General features: G+C 50.3%; 1 protein-coding gene across 5 annotated transcripts in view; it reads right to left on the bottom strand.

The window, feature by feature from the left end:
* Positions 1–3520: 3520 nt before the first annotated feature.
* Positions 3521–21554, bottom strand: part of NTM (neurotrimin) — a 930062-nt gene continuing 912028 nt past the window's right edge. For 2 of the 5 annotated variants that reach the window (XM_043873142.1, XM_043873160.1), the window contains exons 7-10: positions 19660–19811; positions 16522–16557; positions 11839–11871; positions 3521–4518 (exon numbers count right to left, since the gene is read on the bottom strand). In XM_043873142.1, coding sequence (XP_043729077.1) covers positions 4415–4518; positions 11839–11871; positions 16522–16557; positions 19660–19811 — 325 coding nt within the window. In that variant the 3' untranslated portion in view covers positions 3521–4414. The remainder of the gene's footprint in view (positions 4519–11838; positions 11872–16521; positions 16558–19659; positions 19812–21554) is intronic. The other 3 variants (XM_043873148.1, XM_043873146.1, XM_043873154.1) reach the window with 3 other exon arrangements.

Genomic DNA, 21554 nt, shown 5'->3' with positions numbered 1-21554 from the left:
TGGTGCCTCACACAGACACAGACCCTCTCGAGTCTCAGCTGTTTGTCTGGTGATGCACTCGGTGAGCAGAATCAGAGCAGCCAGCAGGCAGACCTCACCCCTCAGTCACTTCTATCCACCTGCAGAGACTTCTCTGCTCTAATGAAAAGTTCCTCAAATGTTTACCCTCATAAGAATTGAAAAAAAAAAAAAGCTGGGGGCGATTTGCTGTTCCCAGATGATACACTTTTACTAAACAAACCCACACAGTAGAGGGACCTTCTTGGGACTAATTAGTGAGACTGTTTTCCTTTCTGAATTCAAGGTCCAGAGGTACAAGGTTAAGACAGGGTCAGTCTAGTGAAGTGTCCTGGACCTCCATCAGATTCCAGGGTCCATTCACTTTCCAACTTCTCTCCAGCCTGAAGAACAATTGTGTTTCATCATCACCATCATTATCATCATCCATAGCAACAGAAGCAAACATTTGTGGCTCGTTGATGGCAAAGACAGCTCCAGCTCAGCACGTCCCATTTGGCAGACGGACATCCTTGGACCAGTTCTATAACACGTCAGACATCTAAAACGATTGTGTAGAAGCATTGACGGGGAGAGAGTTCACGGCAGGAACTCGAGAGCAGCTGCACTTGTGAGATTGGAAAGGAGCAGATATTCTGTTGAAAGAAGATGAATGGGATTTTCTGCGAGCATGTGGTTAGAGCGTTTAGGGTTTGAACCCCACTATTAGCATTTCCCCCGACACACACACACTATTATAGGATAAAATCTGCAAAACCACAACCGTGGTTTCCCCAAAGGACAACCTAAGGTTAGAGGTGGTGCCTGAATCCTGAAGCATGACCACGACTTGAGTTCCAAAGAGGTCCTGTATGTCTGAAATCCAGGCAGGCAGTGGCGGTCGTCCATTGGCACCTGCACCATGAAAAACGCCCACACAGGCTATTCAGGATGGTTCTTTACTTGCTCTAGTGAGCACTGTCTTTCCAAGCTTCTTTCCTGAGAAGAGAAGCCAGGGAATCACCCCATGAGCTCCTATCAAAACCACGTCCTCCTGGACTGAACTCTGAGCCTGGCTGGAGGCCCTACCTCGTAGGCACCCTTTAAAAAAGACTGGAATTCAGCAGCTCATGGCTTATGTGTTGCACTAAACAGAAGAGAAGAAACCCTCTGGAGGCAGGGCAGAGAGCTCTCCCAGCTGCCGAGTCCAGAGGTCACAGCAAAGCTGGTTCTACCAGACACACGCTCGGGAATGACCACAGCTCTAAAGAGCCTCAAGACAGGAAGGGCTATGGAAATGGCAACTAGGTAAATGAACCCTTCTTCATTGGTGTCACTTTACAGAGCTGGTCGTGACAGATAAGTCCTTCCTGGGAGGATGGTGATGGGCGAAGTAAATCAAGCTTAGTAAATCTGAACGAGAAAGCTCTGAATCACGAGGCGGTTACCCGTCATGCTGTGCTCTCATCCCAGCAAGGTCTGAGAAGACTGTCTGCAAGATGCCCTGGTACATTTTATTCAAAGCGGTTCTGGGCTCAAGTTGAGAAGTATGGAAATTATCTGCCTTTTTCCTGCTCTATTCCTGTGAGGCACAATCTGCATGGAATTCCTCTGGTCCTCTGTGTCTACAGAAGCTCTGGTCACACAGAAGCTAGTATATCTCATCCACTCTCACCGTAAGGAGACAGCCCCTTGCCTTTCGCAGTTTCGAGACATGGGGTAGAATGACTGCAGGGCCAGCCCGGATCTGTGAGGCTTGGTCAGACTTTTTCAGGCCATGCTACCAGGAGGAAGCCGGAGAACCTGACAGCTGGTGGTGGAGGTGGAAGGTCAGAAAAGGTGCAAAGAAACATGAGGCGGGGTGGGTGGGAGAGGGGTGGACTGTGTGTTTGGGGTTAAGAGACGCAAACATGTTACATTTAGAATGGATAAACAAGGTCCTACTGCAGAGCACACGAAACTGTACTGAAGATCCTGTGATAAACCAGTGGGGAAGAATATGAAAAAAAAAAAAAATTTTTTTTTAAAAAAAAGAAACATGAAGTCAACAAGCTTTTCTCAAAGCTGCCAGGAGCTGCTGGAAATGAAACGACTGCTTTCCGACACTTCCTCCTTCTCTCGGGTGGGACTGGCCCCCAAGGACACCACAGCACAGTAATCCCTGCATGGTTCAGCTCTGACCTCATTTCTGTCTTTCAGCGGCTCTTCAGCTGCTTATTGAAGTCCCAGAATCAGAACAGGTTAGACTTATTTGAAAACGATTCTGCATTAACACCTACCTTTTCTCTTAATTTGTCGCTAGAGGCAAGGTTTGGAAGGCAGGCTTGGGCGGAAAGTCCCCGACACGCTGGCCGATGGGGCTTGGGATGTGTCAGTACTCACGCACAATGTTTCAGGGGTTTGGGGGGCGATGGCGGCACTCTGCACCCGGAAGCAATCGTGTGTAAAAGCTGTCCCTGGACCTGCCATCTGGGTTACAGGGGAGCTGTGGACACAGCAGGTCCTCCTGAAGGCACTGGAGGTGCGGTCGCCAGAGCCTCACCTCCCCCGCTTGTAATGGAGGAGTGTTTTCCCGAACCCCTGCCTGCGGTCAGAGCTCACGCCACGGGGAGCCCCACTCCACCCCAGAGGGGGCCAGAGAGCCTGAGTCAGGAGGCCAACCCCACCTTCACGCCTGAGCCAGGCAGGCTCTACTCCCCCACACCCCCTGCTTGACAATGAGGTACCACACCAGGTGAAGAGGGACATGGAACACTTTTTAATGTCAAGTCAGAGACAACCCTTCCCTCCCAGCCCCCAATCCCACCTTCCCTCACCACATCAGGACCCCTCCCCGAGGCCCCTCCGGTTCCCAGACTTCGGGGGACGAAGAAAAGTTTACCTAAAAACTGCCTTTTCTTCTCTTTCATACACACGCACACAAAGGTGGGAAATTAAATAAAATAAACCAAGAGGATTCGATTCTCCAGCGGTCACAAAGGCATCCTAGATTCCCATGACGGGCTAAAGCGAATGGTTACTGACTGCGGAGTTGGTTCGGCAGCTTGCTGTCTGTCCACACTCGGGGCTCTTGCTGGAGAAGCCGCTCCCGCATGAGCCCTCGCGTCCGAGAGCCCCCCCTGGAAAAGATGCTGCGTCTGGTGTTAGTGTTTTGTTTCTCTTGTCGCGTTTTAGAAATGTCTCTGACATGTGAATAACCCAAGAAAATAAAAAGGCAGGAGTTGATTACACAATTACCAGTAAACTCTATCATCTTTTAGAAGAGCAACACACAGCTAACGCCATATACAGCATGCAGTAATGTTTGAGAAAGGACCCTGCTGAGAAAGGAAATGGCTAGAACTCTAACAAAAAAAATATATGTATATATATATACTGTATAATATATGTCATCAAAAGAAGCATTGTCAGCAAACTCAAGATACAGTGCAGGTCACCCTTCCATTTCTAAACAGCATGTAGAAGCATAGTATTGTCTGCATTAAATGCACAGAATAAGAAATCTGTAGCGCTGGTGGAGATGTTGGTTAAATTGTATGTGGTTTTTCTTTGTTTTTTTTTTGGTGGATTTGCCAAATCCTCACCAGGTGATTAGCCTGGTGTGTGGTCCACCAGTTGTAAACCTAGGTAAGAAGTACACTATTCACGTCTAACCTTTAACAAACACACTTCCCTTCACCCCTTTCCTCTCTGTACTTTTTTTTTTTTTAGTTTTGTCTTGTTTTTGCACTAAGTTTTAGACTCATATCAGAAAATATAATTAATAAAATTAATAATGAATCAGAATCCCTTATTATCCATGATGTCCTTGTAGTACAATGAAAAACAAATAAAAAAAAGAACGTTTAAGAATATCTTTTGTGACTGTTGATTGTGGGATTGTTGTAGCTGTCAGGCTGTCTTGTTTTTTCCTTTTTATTTATCTTTTTGATGCTGCATTTCATCACACACACAAAATAGGGACACATTCCAGGAACGGGCCCGCTCGCCTCCCTCTGAGTTCTTCTCTATGGAATGATTGAATTTGGGGTGGCCGAACTCCAGAATTTTCCTTGGTGGGGGGGCACTGTGGTGGGCAGAGCGGCTGAGCCCCTGCCCGCCTGGTAACAGAGGTCACGCCATGCAGTTTACGGGTGGGTCCAGAGCCACGGGTGTTCTTCCCCTTTGGAAAAAGAAAGAAAACTCGGCTGTACCTAGGTATCTGCACGGTGATTTCCAGTGTCCTCGTTCAATTCGTTTTCCCAGAGCATTCTTGGTTCCCCTCCCTCGAATCTGTGTCCCCTTCGGCTCTGTTGTCTGAATTTGGTGGGATCGTGTCTGCTTTAGAACAGGGGTGCTCGCCTTGATGCTGTGGGTCGCCATCGCTGACGTGCTGACGGTGCGGCGGCTCCTCCCCGTCGGGGATGCGGCTCTCACATCAAAATTTGAGAAGCAGGTGCAAGACCAGGAGAGGTAGCAGCCAGAGGCAGCCCGCCCTCCTCGACGACGTCCCGTTGCTCACTTCGCTGACGGCGCCCGGGCCTGCGGAGAGAACACACCTGCCATGAGCCTGCCCCCTGCTTCGCAGAGGTGCCCCTCTGGCTGGGAGCCTCCAGCGCCCCTGGTCCACACACTGGGACTGCGTGGGGAATGAACCTTCCACAGCCTGATCCCGAGGACACGGTTAAGTGGTGGGGAGTCCGCCCGCGCAGAGAGGGGCTGAGAGGTGTGGGTTTTGCTGTGCAGGTGGCCGCTACTCCCCTGCCATCAGAACACGTTGAGGCCCTGACTCAGGGGGCAGGCTCAAGAAGAAGGTGGTGGATTAATGAACACCCTACCCAGAGCTTTGGTAAAGTGAGATCCCTCTATCGCCTGCATCATCGTCCAACCCCTCTGAGCACTGCCCGCCTCAAACATCCACATGGCCCTTCAGCCGCTCCAACTGTCCTACAGGAAAGGATTTGGTGGACACATTGACCGTCCCCCTGTAGATGCTTCAGCAGCCTTGGCGTTCCTTCTGTCAGTCACTCTATTTCAGGGCAGTGCTCTTGGCCTCTCCCCAATCTGGACCAGCTAAGAGCAGACCTCCTTCAAGTTCCACAGGCTCAGAAGGTCAAACCCAGCTGCCATGAGGTGGGATCAAGTCAAAAGACAGATGGCTTCTGGCCGCGCACATGGGAGGATTTCCAGGGACAGTGGGATGCAGAGCATGCCATGGCATGTGTCTGTCGAGGGGAGATGGAGGGCGCCTTTCTCTGCGAGCCACACAGAGGCCTGGCCTGCACACAGATACTCTTGGAGATGGAGCCAAATTCGGGAGGCAAGGTAACTATGAGGTCATAACACTCCCCAGCAGCTTCCCTATCATTTAAGCTTTCTGGCTCCCTGAGCCCCATGGCCATGAACTCCAATGACAAATGCAGTTAGGATTCATGAACAGTATACACGTTTGGATGCCTGGATGAATTAGGCGCCTAATGAAGCAAGGCATCTTCTCAGACTGCACTTGCTCCGGCAGCCTCTGTCGCCCGGGACTGTGTTGTTGCTGTTCAGTTGCTCAGTCGTGTCCAACTCTTGGCCACCCCATGGGCTGCAGCACACCAGTGTCCTCTGTCCTTCACTGTCTCCCTGGAGTTTGCTCAAATTCATGTCCATTGAGTCGGTGATGCTATCACTGGACTTAGCAGAGGCACTTGAAGCTGGTGCCCTCGCTAAGTCCACATCCTCACCAGGTTGAAGGGACAAAGCCAGACCTGCTTGCCTGACTCGGACGCTGGATACAGAGACAATTCTGGCTACTACAGTTTACCATCAAGCCAGGCTCCCTCATGCCATATGGAATTATGTTCTCAAGTCTTAGAACTCCTAGCCTGGAAGCAATGCCCATGTGATTTCTTTCTTAGACCTTTGGAACAAAGCTCTTGTTCTAATCTAAGCCTACCCCTGAACAGTTATGAGTCTGAAATGCACCAGGTCATCCAGCCTCCGGGTCTCTGGTGCTGCTTCTCAATGAAGGGTGGTGAGTCGCCACCCCAAAGTGTCTCTTTGGCACACAGATTATTTTGAGTTGAGAATGGTCAAAGCTCAAGACTGAGGAAGAAGCTTTGATCTTCCTTGGAAGAAAAGCTATGACAAACCTAGACAGCATACTAGAAAGCAGAGACATCATTTTGCCGACAAAGGTCTGCATGTGTAAGCTATGGTTTTTCTATTAGTCATATACGGATGTGGAACACAGACTGGTTCCAAATAGGAAAAGGAGTACGTCAAGGCTGTATAATGTCACCCTGCTTATTTAACTTAAATGCAGAGTACATCATGAGAAACGCTGGGCTGGAAGAAGCACAAGCTGGAATCAAGATTGCCAGGAAAAATATCAATAACCTTAGATATGCAGATGACACCACTCTTATGGCAGAAAGTGAAGAAGAACTAAAGAGCCTCTTGATGAAAGTGAAAGAGGAGAGTGAAAAAGTTGGCTTAAAGCTCAACATTCAGAAAATTAAGATCATGGCATCTGGTCCCATCACTTCATGGCAGATAGATGGGGAAACAGTGGAAACAGTGGCTGACTTTATTTTTCTGGGCTCCAAAATCACTGCAGATGGTGATTGCAGCCATGAAATTAAAAGACGCTTACTCCTTGGAAGGAAAGTTATGGCCAACCTAGACAGCATATTAAAAAGCAGAGACATTACTTTGCCAACAAAGATCCATTTAGTCAAGCTATGGTTTTTCCAGTGGTCATGTATGGATGTGAGAGTTGGACTATAAAGAAAGCTGAGCACCAAAGAATTGATGGCTTTTGAACTGAACTGTGGTGTTGGAGAAGACTCTAGAAAGTCCATTGGACTGCAAGGAGATCCAACCAGTCCATTCTAAAGGAGATCAGTCCTGGGTGTTCACTGGAAGGACTGATGTTGAAGCTTAAACTCCAATACTTTGGCCACCTGATGCGGAGAGCTGACTCATTGGAAAAGACCCTGATGCTGGGAAAGACTGAGGGCAGGAGGAGAAGGGGACGACAGAGGATGAGATGGTTGGATGGAATCACCGACTTGATAGACATGGGTTTGGGTGGACTCCGGGAGTTGGTAATGGACAGGGAGGCCTGGCGTGCTGCGGTTCACGAGGTCACAATCAGTCAGACATGGCTGAGCGACTGAACTGATCTGTACTGATACAGATGAGAGAGTTAGACCATAAAGAAGACTGAGGGTCAAAGAATTGATGCTTTTGAACTGTGGTATTGGAGAAGACTCTTGAGAGTCCCTTGGACTGCAAGGAGATGAAGCCAGTCTATCCTAAACGAAATCAACCCTGAATATTCATTGGAAAGACTGAGGCTAAGGCTGAAGCTCCAATACTTTGGCCACCTCATGTGAAGAGCCGACTCATTGGAAAAGACCCTGATGGTAGGAAAGACTGAAGGCAGGAGGAGAAGGGGACGACAGAGGATGAGATGGTTGGATGGCATCATTGACTCAATGGACATGAGTTTGAGCAAACTCTGGGAGGTGGTGAAGGACAGAGAAGCCTGGTGTGCTGCAGTCCATGGCGTAACAAAAAGTCAGACAAGACTGAGCGACTGAACAAAAACAACATCTGACTGGGTAAAGAATGTAGAAGGAGGACCTGTCCCAGGAAGGGAGCTGTCACCACAGGTGACACGGTGTGAACTGGCTGTGGTGACAGGAAGTAGCCTGCAGAATCTGTCTGTTATCCTTCCCTCTGTGTCCATCTCTGCCTGCCCACCAATAACTGCCACCACACAGCAACATTTCCATCTCCATGTGAAATGCCTCCTCTCTGTTTGCAGTCCTAACCCCCTCTCCCCAGCATCCTCTTCTGTCTTTAGCTGAAGACGGCATTTAAGATGAAGGTTTGGGACATTTTGGTGAGTGCATCAGTTTTCCTTGTCTCTTCCATGTACATGTGAGCTCAGTCCCTCAGTCGTGTCTGCCTCTTTGCAACCCCATGGATGGTAGCCCACCTGGCTCCTCGGTCCACAGGGATTCTCCAGGCAAGAATACTGGAGTGTGTTTCCATGTCCTCCTCCAGGGGATCTTCTTGATCCATGGATCAAACCCGAATCTCCTGTGTCTCCTGCACTGCAGGCAGATTCTTTACCAATGAGCCACCAGGGAAACCCCTTTCATGTATATGCTGCTGCTGCTGTTGCTAAGTCGCTTCAGTCGTGTCCGACTCTGTGCGACCCCACAGATGTCAGCCCACCAGGCTCCACCATCCCTGGGATTCTCCAGGCAAGAACACTGGAGTGGGTTGCCATTTCCTTCTCCAGTACGTGAAAGTGAAAAGTGAAAGTGAAGTCGCTCAGTTGTGTCCAACTCTTCGTGACCCCATGGACTGCAGCCTACCAGGCTCCTCCGTCCTTGGGACTATCCAGGCAAGAGAACTGGAGTGGGTTGCCATTTCCTTCTCTGTTCATGTATATATGTATTATTAAATTTGTCTTTTATTGTCTCCTGTTACTCTATTCCATGTCAATTTAATTCTTAAGCCATCCAGAAGTACCTAGGATACAGGAAATTTTCTTCCTCCCCAACTGCAGTGCTCCTGAGGCCAGAACTCCTTGGCAGTGCAAGTTCTCCTGAGGAGAAGGACAAGAGATGACTCCTCTGCTCCCCACCAGGGAGGTGAATGTCTGGGTGACACAAAGCTTAACATCCTCCTTCTCCCAGTCCACCGCATACCCATGACAAAGGGGCACCCCTGCGAACCTCCAAAGCTCTGGATGACTTGTAATTCAATTTCAGATTTGCTTATCCTTGACCATTGATCACAAATTGGTTGCATCTTCTAAAATCTAACTCCTGTTTCTATACAAATCATCACCAGAAACCCCAGCTCTTATGTTCAATCACTGCTGACTCTACAGCAGTCCTTGGAATCTCAGGAGAGAAGCCGCCCCCAGAGGGGATGCTCTTCCACTCTGGGACACCCCAAGATTCTTGGCAGGGGAAGCGTATCTTTGCCCGAGGCCAGCTCTGAGATGGGGAGTTTGTTCTGGGTCCCTGGGAGCCAGGTTCCAAGTGTGATGGGAGGGTTGGTGGCTGCACGCCCCTCCCCCTGGCACGCTGCCTGTGATTCCAAGTGTGTTCTGCTCACTTGGCTCACGCGTCCGGACACACAGGTGTCTATTCACACAGGGCTCCCTTCCTCTCTCACCTCTTCTCTCTCCTGAACACTGGCTCACACAGCTTTGAAACTCACTTCCCACTCACCCCAGCATGGCCCTCCTGTTCCAGCACCTGGTAGGAGAAAGGGGATGATGCCACTTCGTGCATGGAGACGCTCTCTGTCCTTGCCGCCCTCCACTCCTCTGGGCTACAGGGACCGCACATCTCCAGGGAGGTGCATGGAGGATGCGCATGCCAGGCAGACAGCCCAGCAGGGACCTGGCCAGGCAAGAAAAGTCAGAAGCCTTGTCTGCTGGCCAGGGAGTCTGCAGCGTGCCGCGGGAGGCGGCTGGGAGTTGGCAAACACGCCGGGCACCTGGCAACGGCCGCGGTGTGGCAGGTATCTGGGGTGCGTGTTGTGTTCTGACTCTTCCTGCCCCCCTGGGGCTCCTGGGTGCTCTGCTGCCTACGGGGATGCACTCAGAAAGCCTGTGGGGAGGGCCCTGATCCCCCGAATCAGAGAACGCCTTTCAGAGAGGAGAGGAAATGCCGGCTGGGTGTGAGGCGGCGGGGAGGGCACTCGGAGTATGAAGTTCCGTAGCTGCCCTCCTCTCCCAGGCGTGTCCGTGGGGCTGGTGCTCCCCTGGACACCACCACGCCAGCAGGACCTCGCCTCCCCACCCCTTCCTGCTCCCCACCCAGCATCCCTCTGGACACAGCTGCCCTGGAGAAGGAAACAGCAGTGGTTCCTGCAGAAACCTGAGGCGGGGGTCTCCTCACATCCTCCCAGAGTCCAAGCACCAGCTGTCCACTACCCACCCTGGACTTTCTGGGTTGACTCCTTATGCCAACCCCAGGCCGATGTTTCTGTGACTCTAAGCTGACCAGACCACTAGTGGATTAGATACCTTTGGCCTTTGGGAAACCTCTCAGCTGCTCCGTAGGACACTCAGAGGCTTGCCCTCTGAATCCTTAGCCTCACTCTTGGACACGTGTGCCTCGGGCCCTCCCTGCTCCTACTCCACACAATACCAGCAACACACATACGTGTGCACCTTCCAGCCTGTTCTCTTTTCTTCCCAATATCACATCTTCTGCCTGAAATGCTCTTCACTAGATTCACTCCTACTTCTTGTTCCAGGTTCTGTTCTGGCCTCAGCCACCTCTTCCAGGCAGCCTTCTTTGACTTGCTTTGTTTCCTTCTACCACACCATACACATCCCACTATTAAAATACACACCCATCCTACATTTCCCTTCATGTGTCTCACATGTCTCCTCCTCCATGCTCTGAGTTCCATAAGGGCAGGATCTGTGCCCAGCTGGGCCCCTGGCAGGTACTTAACAAACACTAGTTGAAGGAAGGAAGGGGCCAGAACAGTGACCCATGATGACATGTCTATACCTACTTTGTGTCTGTATTTTTCTTTTTCTTAAGGTTCTACTTGAAAAAGAAAAGTACAAACCAAACTGAAAACAAAGCAAAACATTCTTCTCCTACTTTGCCGTCTTTCAAACACCCTTCCCCCACTTTTCTAACAATTCCCAATACAAGTCACTGAAAATTCACGTGGTTGAGGGAAGGTAAGGCCAGAGGTAAGGCCATATTGGTTAGGATTCCAGGTGGAGTGTTTGCACCTGGAAATGGGTTCTGGCCCCTTGAAGTCCCTCATGTAGGAGATGAAGGCTGTTATCTCCTGCTCTAATGTGTGGAAACTCACTCTTGGAGACCTTAAGTGATGTCCCCAGGGTCCCTTGCTTTCTGTCTCCAAATACAGTTTTCTTTTCATGGACTCAGAGCTGTGGCTTTGCGGGCCGCTCACATCTCCAGAGAGGAAGAGAGCAGAGAGTGGGGCTGCAGGGCCTGCCCGGCCCGGGTACCGGTCAAGCTGGGGACCCCAGGCCCGCCCACACTGATCGGCACAGGAGGATGCCCACGAGAGGATGACCTGCTGTCCAGGCAGGTGTGGATCCCAGGCTGTGGCCACGAGGCCCTCTCAGAACCCGAGCTGGCCAGAGTAACAGCTCAGCCCATCTGCTCGACGATGCGGCCACATAGGAGGTCTGTGTGCTCCATCCAGCAGCGCCTCCCCTCAGCCTGGAAGGCCTTATTGCCTCAGTCTCATTAGCGAGCTCTGGAGGCCTGAAGAGACTAATTACCAGGACCGTCAGGGTCCCGGAGAGCTGTGACGAGTGTCAATTATCCATCGGAAACATCTGGACAGAATGAAAGCCCCCGAATAGGATGAATTTTTATTCGTAGCCAAGTGACTCACCCAAGAACCGCCCCCTTCCTTCCCCTGACCCCTTCCTCCTGCCACTTCCCTTCCAGCTCCAAGTTAGAAAAAGAGAGAATGAGGTAAGCAGAGGCCAGCATGCAAGGCCAAGGTCCAAGAAGATCATCGCATTAGAGCATCGTGTGCAAAGAAAGAGGCGGGCCTGCTACAGAAGGGCCCAGACGTGGAGCTATTCTGGGCACTGACAGGTCCCCATTAGTGCTGCCAGCAAAGACAAGTTAGACTTTGCAAGGGAGGCACCCGGGGAGAATCGATGTCCTTGGGGATAGTTAATCTGAATTGACACAGGGCCGGCCCGAGGTCAGGCGGTCCCCACCGGGCTGCCTCCTGGGGTTAGCACAGAAGAGAATGCATCTTGCAAGAAGGCGATAAGTCTTGCGCCCCCCAGCCCAAGGCAGCAGCTGCCTGGAAAGTAAACATACCAACCTTTCCCAGGGGGCAGAGTTGTGGTTTTCACTTCTAAAAGAAATGAAAAACAAGCCACTGTTAAGGCAGAAAGCAGCCAGAGACATTTAATTTACCCTCCGATAGTTTGGGGGAAGGAGGCTGAACCAGCCCAGACCCCATACTGTCCTGGCCACAGCCCAGCCCTTGGACATGTGCCCCTCCGCTATGCTGGGAAGTCAGTTGGCATAGGTTGCAGGGGGCTTGGGGCAGGATGCTCACATTGGATCTCTGACTCAGAGATCCAACATCCCCGCCATGTCTTGGCTGGGGAAGCTGGTACCCTGGAGCCTGAGCCCCCAAGCCAATAAACACTTCTCTGTAGAACAACCTTTTTTCTTTAACCACCAGACTATCCTCTAATTAGTTAAGTCCACAGAAGTAGAAGTGGAAGTGTTAGTCACTCTGCTGTGTTTGACTCTTTGCGATCCCATGGACTACAGCCTGCCAGGCTCCTCTGTCCATGGGATTTTCCAAGCAAGAATACTTGAGTGGGTTGCTGTGCCCTCCTCCAGGATCTTCCCAACCCAGGGGCTGAACCTGGGTCTCCTGCATTGCAGGTGGATTCTTTATCCTCTGAGTCACCAGGGAAGCCCTGAAGTCTGCAGGCTTTATTATAAACTAAAGCCTAGGCCCTCCTGCAGTAATATGAATGCAGGAGCCCATGCTCTGTTTGATCTGTAAAGTTAACTGGCATTCATCTATGCATCTTTGAGATACTAGTGAGCGAGGTTCTGTGTACTGGAGGAGGGCAGACCTTTGATATCCGACCTCTCTTGATGAGTCAGACTGTAACCAGCTGGCCCCGAGGGCTTCCTCTCTCTGGGGTGATCTAAGGCAGTAAGACCTGCATCCCTGCTGCTGGGACCTGCCCTGGGAAATGCTGGGCATCAGCTCCCCTCTGCTGGCTGGACCAGGAAAGACCTCCATTCACCAGTCCAGGTTCTTGGGACAATGCATACAGCCTATCCTGCTGACTGGCCAGAAGCAGGCTGACCTCTCGTCTTTCCTCGTTAGCTGGGGGCCTCTGCATGCGTTCACCCTGGATACAGAGGATGGGAAATCCTTCCACAGGGTACGTGTATGTGTGTGTGCTAAGTCACTCCAGTCGTGTCCAACTCTTTGTGACCCCATAGACTGTTTCCCACCAGGCTCCTCGGTCCGTGGGATTTCCCAGGCAAGAATACTGGAGTGGGGTGCCATTATCTTCTCCAGGGGATCTTCCCAACCCAGGGGTTGAACCTTCATCTATGTCTCCTGTATTCCAGGCGGGTTCTTTACTGCTAGCATCGCCTGGGAAGGCCTCCACAGTGTGTATAGGTATCTAATCACCATGATGCACAGAAACCAGTACAATATTGTAAAGTAATTAGCCTCCAACTAATAAAAATAAATGAAAAATAAATAAATAAATATCTTAAAATTTTACTCATCCATTATACTTGAAATAAGGGAAAATAAAACTGAGAAAAAGAAAATGACATTAAAGCCTTCTGCACTGAAGTGATAGGATTCTCCGTACAAAGATCCTTGCATATAGAAGGAAAGATAATCTAGAGATGACTCCATCTAGACTCAACCAGAGCATTTGACCAAAATCACCTGAGTACATCCCCATGTATTCAAACTCTCAGTCTGCTCTTTAAAGGCACCTGAGACATGATACAACTCTTGATCCAACTGGACATTAGCTGCCCCAAGAATCTACTCCAGAAAAGGCTGTGGGCAGATCAATAATCAAAGATCAAAGTGGTGACTCAGAGAAGTCAAGGGTCAATCCATAACACTATCTTTCTGCCACCAAACCCAGCTGAATCCAAGTTCTTAGGTGACCACAGGGCTGTTGTCTTTACTAGTGAGCAGAAGAGGGCTGGATTCACGCCAGAATGGATACACAGGATACACAAACACTCCAGAAATAGGGCGAGGGGATTTTAGTTCGGTACCTTCTATATTTAGACACATGTGCCATAGAAATGCTAACTGCTGGGAGACTGGGTTTAATGAGCTCTCTCTCATCCTCAGCAGGGAAGAATAGATCCTCACTCCCACTGCAACTGTTTCTTCTGAAGCACAGAGTCGACTTGCTCCCCCATTGTCTACTAAGATGATTTGAGGGTCACTGCGAGGTTCGGCCGACCTTCCCCAGACCACTGGTACCATCAAATCTGACTCCTCGCCCAGGAGATAAAAGACAACGGACCAGGGATGGGAAATGAATAGCCACCGAGCCGCTGAGTGCGTCCCCGGCACACTTGTCTATGAGGGAGGGCATGAGGGACGGTGGTGGGTCCACCAGTCTAAGGACTGGTGGGAGTCCTGTGGGAGTCCGGCAGCACTACATATTAATACAAGAGGGGGACATGCGGTCCACTGTGTTTGCGAGAGGGGGAGCAGAGAAATACGTCATGGTGGCAGAAAATGCTGAGAAGGAACGAAATTCTCTTTTCTGGATCCTTCTGGACCATTTGGAAACTGAGTAACAAAATAGCTTGGAATGTCTTTTAAAGCTAAGTGTTCCTCATGGGTGGAAATCCTTCTAAATGAGAGGAGCATAACCTGGGTGTATTCCAGAGAAATGAGGTAGCGCTCTGTTCCTGGGTAGGCTAGCCATGGAGGAGGAAAAAGCAACATATACACACACAGAGAGTAATGCATAAGATAAAGGCCCCAAGAGCATGGTCTTTTTTCTCTAATACAGCCCTTGGTGTACAAGAATCTGACAGCTACACTGAAGACCACACTAATCCAAGTCTTGGAATGTTCCAGGATTCTACCATCTACAACACTGGCCTTGACCCATTGCCCTGCACCCAATGAGAAGGGTGATGGGGTGGGAGCAACGTAGAGAAGAGAGCTGGCATGGAGACCCTGCCCCACATTCACAGCAGATCACAGAGCACAGAGCAGGGGTGAGGATGCTCAGCTCTGAGTCAGCAGGTGGAGCCTCTGCTCCCAGTCCCCTGCTCAGAACCAGGCAGGGATTTGTTTGCTTCTGGTCAGTTTTGTTACTGTTGGCTTCAATGTGGGACATGCTCCCTCCATCCCTGGGATGCACCTGTAGTGGAGTTCTAACTCCTTGGCAACCAATCCCTATTTTAAAAGCTCCCTTTCCAGCTGAGAATACAGACATCAGTGATCACAATGAGCTGAGTCACTCTAAGTCACTCAAAGTCCCTTTCAAGTTGTCCTCTGCCCTACCTCCAGCCTCTCACACGTCCTTTTCACCATATGTCCTTTGCTACTTTTCCAACGTTCTTCGAGATCTGTGCATATGCCTTGGCCAGGGGTTCAATAAGCATACGTTGAATTACTAATTGAACCTGGAGCCTTCCGTTGACTTCCCTTTCTATTTTTGTTTCATTTTCCTGTTTGTGGTTCATCACCATGGCACTCTATATCACTAAGGTGAATACTGCATCCCTGAATCTTCTCACCATAAAAGTTTTCTCCTCTTCTGTCAAATAATTTCCCATATAATTCATTTCTTCCATTTCCCCCTCCCCAAGTCTAATGCCATCCTCTGATGATTGCTTGCATGGCCAGATGTGAATGGATGAACAAGATGAGGGGGGTGCTAGGTGGGATGAGAAGGATGGTGGGAAGTGGGGAAAGACCCTCTCTTCACTGTGGTCACAGCCGCTTTCCTGCAAGGCTCTCCGAGGGTCGGCACTGTCCTCAGCATGAAAAGGTAGCACATGCGGCATTCATCCAATTCTACCACTCAGCCTGGGTCCACTTCTGAGCATTTAGTCATGGCCTAAATGAATCACTTTAACTAGACTAGGGACCTTGAGAAAATTTGAGGGGCTGAGTAAAAAGAGGCGAGAGATGCAGGTATCATAGGCTGGGGAGGGCTGGCATGGAAGAGGTGGGAAGAAGTTAGGGAGAGGGCTTGAGAAATGAGTTCATGAACCCCTGGATCGTGATATGCTGGGTGGGGGGGTCCCTGTAACCAGAGACTGAGCTCCAATGGTTCAAGATGCACCTGGTGGTTTTCAAAGCCTTTTTACTATGTGTTCTCAGGTGAAGGCTAGAACAATTCTCACATTGTAAGGCGGGTGGTCAATTCTATGGTCCAGAAGAGGAAATTGAGTCTGAATGATACTTCCTGACCTGCCCAAGCGCACAGCACCCGTGGAAGTCGGGTTCTGGACAGGAGCTCAGCGGCATCCACTCCAAGGACCTTGCAGGGGCACCTGCCCACCTTCCTCCCTGAAGACACTCCCCATGAATGCTCTGTGACAGCTTAGGGACCCTCCGAAACTCTGTGCCCTGGGGGTTTGCTTCTGTGGCTGGTGGGGGGGGGGCTGTCACTGAGGCTCCTATGAGAAGAATTCAGTGGGTGGACTTCTCTGCCTGTTGCCCCAAGCCTCGCTCTCTGAGCCTTTTGTCTCCATGCAGACCTCCAGGCTTTGAGAGGATAGGGTTATTTCTTTTCCTCTCCCTTCCCAGCCCTTCAGGAGAGGTGGGCAATATGAGCAGAGAGTAAGGGGGACCTTGGAGTTTCATCGGCTCCCAGTAACCCACTTCGCGCCTGCCGCCATCCACTAGCTGCTGGACAGACAGGAGCCTCGGGGAACACACAGGAGGGCAGGGGGAGGGGCTCTGGGAGAAAGCGGGGAGGGGAGAACCCATAAAGCAGGGGGACGGGGGGATACTGACCTTGCAACAAAGATGAGCTTGTAGGCTCACTTAGCTCTATATCGGGTGAGGGACACACAGGAGAGAAAAATGAAAACAAACACACATATTATATACAGTAGCTATATATCCATCATATATAGTTTGTATACCAGTTTTCACAAACATTTCTGGAGGGATGGAGAAATAAAGGAACACACAAAAACCAGAGGTGGTGGGGCAAGATGCAGATGAGGAACGGTGAAGGGCTGGGTGCGTGCACACAGGATGCTGAGGTTGGAAGGCGAGGGGCTGGCCATGCGTTCTCAGCCCCCACAGGAGCACGGACTCTGGGAGTGTGCTGAGCTGGGGTGCTGACTTAGTAGCAGAGGACCAAAGCCTCTTTCCAGATGAGATCTGTGTCTCATCCACAGCTCCACTGGTTCACTTGGGGAGACCAAGTGCAGAGATTTCTGGCCTCCCAGCACCACGGCAGGAGCTAGGCCCCCCCGCCCCCCCAGGAATCTCTGTGATTCAGGATCCCAGGGGCTGAATTCTCCTGGTCCCCTGACGCCTTTGGAGCCTCAGGGACCAGGTTCTCAGAATCCTACTGGTAGGGTTCCTGCTAGGAAGGACCACCCCTACCCCATTTGGCTGTAGTACATCAAAGGTATTGACCCTGAAGGAATCTAACCAGCACCAGCATCCCTCACTTTTCAACGTCAGGTCATGCGTGCAGCTTCCGAGCAGGTTGGTGGCAAAATGATGCTAATTTAGCTAGCTCTCGGATGCTACAGGAGAAGGAGTTTCATCACAAAGGTTGTGTATTTGCATAAAGCAAAGGCTGCTTTCTAACTTGCGCAAGTCGGCTTGATGGGTCTGATCACGGGAAAGGGCATAGAAAACTCGCTAACATGTTTATATTTGTCAAGAGGCCTTATTGATAGTGGGTGTTGATAAAGAGTTGAGGGGCTGGGCTGTGTGGACCAGCTGCAGTGTGAGCCAAGGGGGTGGAAATGCAGGCGTGGCACGTTAATGGGATTCCGTAGCCCCATGGATCTAGGCATCACCCAGGTGGTGATGCTGTGACGGGCTTCTCAGAAATGCTCTCTTAAATGAGGCTAAAAACCTGGTAGCTCATTGATTAAATTTGGAAATGTTCCAAACTGTTTCTCCCTCTTAGAGATTTAGCATGCAAGGGCTCTGAGCCCTCCTGTGTTAAAGAACATCCCCACATGGACCCAGTTCATCTTTGTTTGATCTGAGTCTTTCTAAACTTACTTGAGTCCATACTATCACTTTTCCATACATGCTTTTAGAGAGTCCCCTGGACTCCAGAAAGCTGGCAACTGTAGGGCCGTCCCACATGACACACGGGGTGCAGGGGATGTTGACAGACTGCCGGGGATGCGGGCAGAGGTCTTAACTGCCAAACACGGGTCTGTGGAAAGGAGCAGATTTATGGCGCACGCTTCACTGCATTGCTTGTCACAAATGCCGGTATTTCACTCTTAAAGTTTGCTTTTTCTCTCTCTTCTCATCTTAGATGGCTTCAGGGGACGAGGCCAGGGAATTAGACAGCAGTGATAAAGTCAGTTGCAAAACCATTTCATGCATCTGATTCGGAGGAGCAAAGGGGTCAAAGGAAGAGGGAGACTGTTTACAGGGAAGAGGAAGGCTGTGGGAGGAGGGCGGGGAAAGCCTTGGATCTGGGAGGCAAGGGGAGGCGGGGCTGCCCCTTCCTAATCATGGTCCTTCTGTTCATGCAGACAGACACCTGCCAAAAAGCCAAAAGGCTGACAAACGTGAGCGGCCCTGATGACTGTCCCTGGGTGGGAGGCGTCAGACACATCAATCAGTCTAATCACAGCTCTGCCCATTCCGGTCTGCCAGTCCTGGGATCAAGGGCAGCCTACCCACTCCCAGCCCTGGAGGATAAAGCTGGGGTTTATTTTATGTGTTGGGTAAAAGGGGGGATGGAATGCAATTTGGAAATCTGAATGGAACAGGGGAAGAGCACAGGTGGGCTGTCTGGATCTGATCGGGGTCCGTGGTGCCATGGAGGAGATATGGCAGGGTGGGCAGGGGATGAGGGGTGCTTTATGGAGCTCTGGGATTATCTGGGAATTCTCAGAATAAAGGGGTTTAGGCTCCTGCCAATGATCTGCTAGCTTCCTTACCTTTCCCTCCCCAGGACACCTGAGAGTGCTTGTTAACATGGGAGATGGGGGAACAAATCGAAGGATTCCAAGCTAAGATACTTGCTGGGGCCTGGAGGGATGTGCCTCCCCCCACCCCCAACTCCCCACAAAGCAACCAGAAATGAGCCCCATGGGCTGTGTGGACAGTCTGCTTCTTCCTGGGGAGGGAGCCCGTCAGAGATGCAGAATGGCTCTCGGGCATCCAGGCTCAGGTCTGTGTGACTGTTCTCCCCACAGAAGCATGAGACCCGGGGATCTAAGTTTGTTTCCTTGCCTCCTTCCCTTGATTCTGGCACCCTTCCAGTTGCCGGGGGTGCCATGAAGGCACCACATCTTGCCTTGCCCACATTAGTCCTTCAATAAATAGTGACTGAATGAATTAATGCATGAATGACTATGCGACTTCTGTCGAGATGGTGGCTCAGTTGGACAGATAATATCTCAATGCCGCCCAACACCCTGGGACACAGATGGAGAACCAGGGACACACCCATTGGCTATGTTAATTCTCCATCTGACACTAACATTACTCAGGATCCCAAGGCCCATGAGTCTACTTTTATTAATACAATGAAGTTTCTCTTATATCCTGAGGATCAGAAAACATTTCAGAAATGGTAACATTTCACACTCATCCAGGGAAGAAGTATGGAAGTAGTGTATGTTCCTCTCTGGGTTCTTGACGACTAGATCCGATTGCAATCCCCACAGTCAGTTAAGGAGATACTCGGGGGAAAGTTCAATGTCACTTCAGTATCCCCCAAACCCTTTCCTGCAGTGTCAGGACTTCTAGTACAGAATGAAACCCGGTGTTCACTTTCACACCCGTGCTGTTTCGCTCTCTCCCCCTCCCTCCTCATCCCTGTCCTTCTCTCCCACCCCCGCCTAACTACTCCTGACTCTCTTCCTTGCCCCCTATCTTTCCCTACTCCCCGCCCCCACTGTGCTCCTTGCTGTCTAGCTTGGGGCTCCATCTCACCGAACAGTGTGATGCTGGCATTGGTGTGACCCAGCTTGTTGGAGGCCACACACGTGTAGTTCCCATAGTCATGTTCAGAGACGTTGAAGAAGATGAGTTTTGAGAGGAAAGGTCTGTTTTCCACTTTGACCCCCTTCTTTCCTTCAACCAGCCTGAGACAAACAAGAGACAGAAAAGAGAGGAAAAAGGGGATGGTTATAAGTATTTTTCCTTTCAAGGAAGAAGAAACACTCTGGAATTAGTGATCTTCCCTCTTCCCCCTTTCTGGCATCACTATAATCCCATTTTTTTCCCCACTCAACTACACAGCAAGTTCATCACCATGACACACATAATTACATTTCTCTGTTTTATGTGTGTGCCTGGAGACATGCTTGGCACAATGCAGATCTTCATCTCTCTATGCAGTTATTGACGTTCTCTGAAGGCAGGTGCCTTCAACAAATACAATGCGCCACCTGTGTGCCATTCAGCCCCACAGGATCCGAGCAGTAGGTGCTGGAGAATTGATGTTATTGATGAAGATGATGATGGCAACCATGAAAATGAAGAACCTAGTCTTCAAACAGGAGAAAAAGCCAATGGGTTTGAAAGAGCAAAGCTTTTCATGCACCTGGTAGTAAAACTGTCCCTTAAGTTCTTGAGACATTTTACAGATAGTAATTTATCTTTGGCCGTGATCAGGATAAAAGAATCAGGGGCTGTTTTTACACTAGGGGACCCTGATGGGCCTGGGAGGGGCGATCTGTCCATTGGATTAGAGCATCTCATCCTGGGAGGGATTACAGAAGCCCGAGAGTGTGGCCTCAGGTGGCCAGGACCACCTCCCTGGCTGTTTTACCCAGACTTGGAGTTCAACGTGTCTCAAGGGTTCAGAACAATAGCTGGGGGCCACTGATAAAAGCCAGGGAGAGAGGTGGGGAGGACAGCCAGACACACTGGTTAGAAGTGCGGACACTATTACAGGGCAGACAGAGAGGGAAAGGAAAAACTGCTTCGGTGGTTGGTGGGGCCACATTCTCCTTTGGAGGCTGTTAGGAGCAATTCCTATTGAACCTACATGTCTGCATGGAAATCATGAGACCAGTGCTCTTCTCTGTAAAAACCGCTGGGATATCCTATTTCAGAGAACAGGCTTTAAGCCAAACTGTTTGTTTCCCTGAAATAATTTGTCTTCCTTGCCCAGAGGCTGTCTGTGCTACAGGAAAGATAACCACCAGTGGGGACAACCATCCTTCTAAATGGAGGATCTCAGGGATTGATCCCCAAAGCTCAGCTGCCTGTGTAGGGTATGGCTGGAGCAGGACATGTGGACAGGACAATATGTCAAGGGGACACATGTTGGAATGGGTTCGCAGGGCAGAAACTGAGGCAAATGGCTGGTACTGGAGTCATCCAATCGAGAAAGACAATATTCCGGGCAGAAATAGAAAATAAAGCCCAGCAGGATAATGATGAGAAAATGCTTTGTAAACCATAAAATGTTATGCAAAATAATATATTTCTGTGGAGTGAGACACTGCAAACTCCTTCCTGTCCCTGGGCCACAGGACAGTTTTGGCAGCGACATCAGCTGCTGTATCATTATCTGAAGGTGTCCACTCTGCAGGACGAATGGACGGTTCTCTCTATCGCCAAGACGTGTGACCGCTGTGATGAGAGAGCAGGATTCGGGCCTCTGTCCCAACCCAGCGTCTGTCTCCAAGGGAAGTCAGAGCAGGGCTGGGGGAACGTGTGTTGCTTTCCATCCTGTAGATGTTCATCTGGGGGCTTTTCTCTCTCCCACGCGAGGGACAGTGAACCAGCCCGGGTCCACGTACTTGGTTATAATATGAGCACAGTCCGAAAGGAATGAGGTGTCTGGCTGTGCAGCCAGAAGCCACTGTTCTATCTCC

The sequence above is a fragment of the Cervus elaphus genome, chromosome 2, assembly GCF_910594005.1.
Source record: "Cervus elaphus chromosome 2, mCerEla1.1, whole genome shotgun sequence".
NCBI classification, from domain to species: domain Eukaryota; kingdom Metazoa; phylum Chordata; class Mammalia; order Artiodactyla; family Cervidae; genus Cervus; species Cervus elaphus.
The sequence above is the reverse complement of the archived record's forward strand: the minus strand, read 5'-3'. Positions and strand labels throughout refer to the sequence as shown.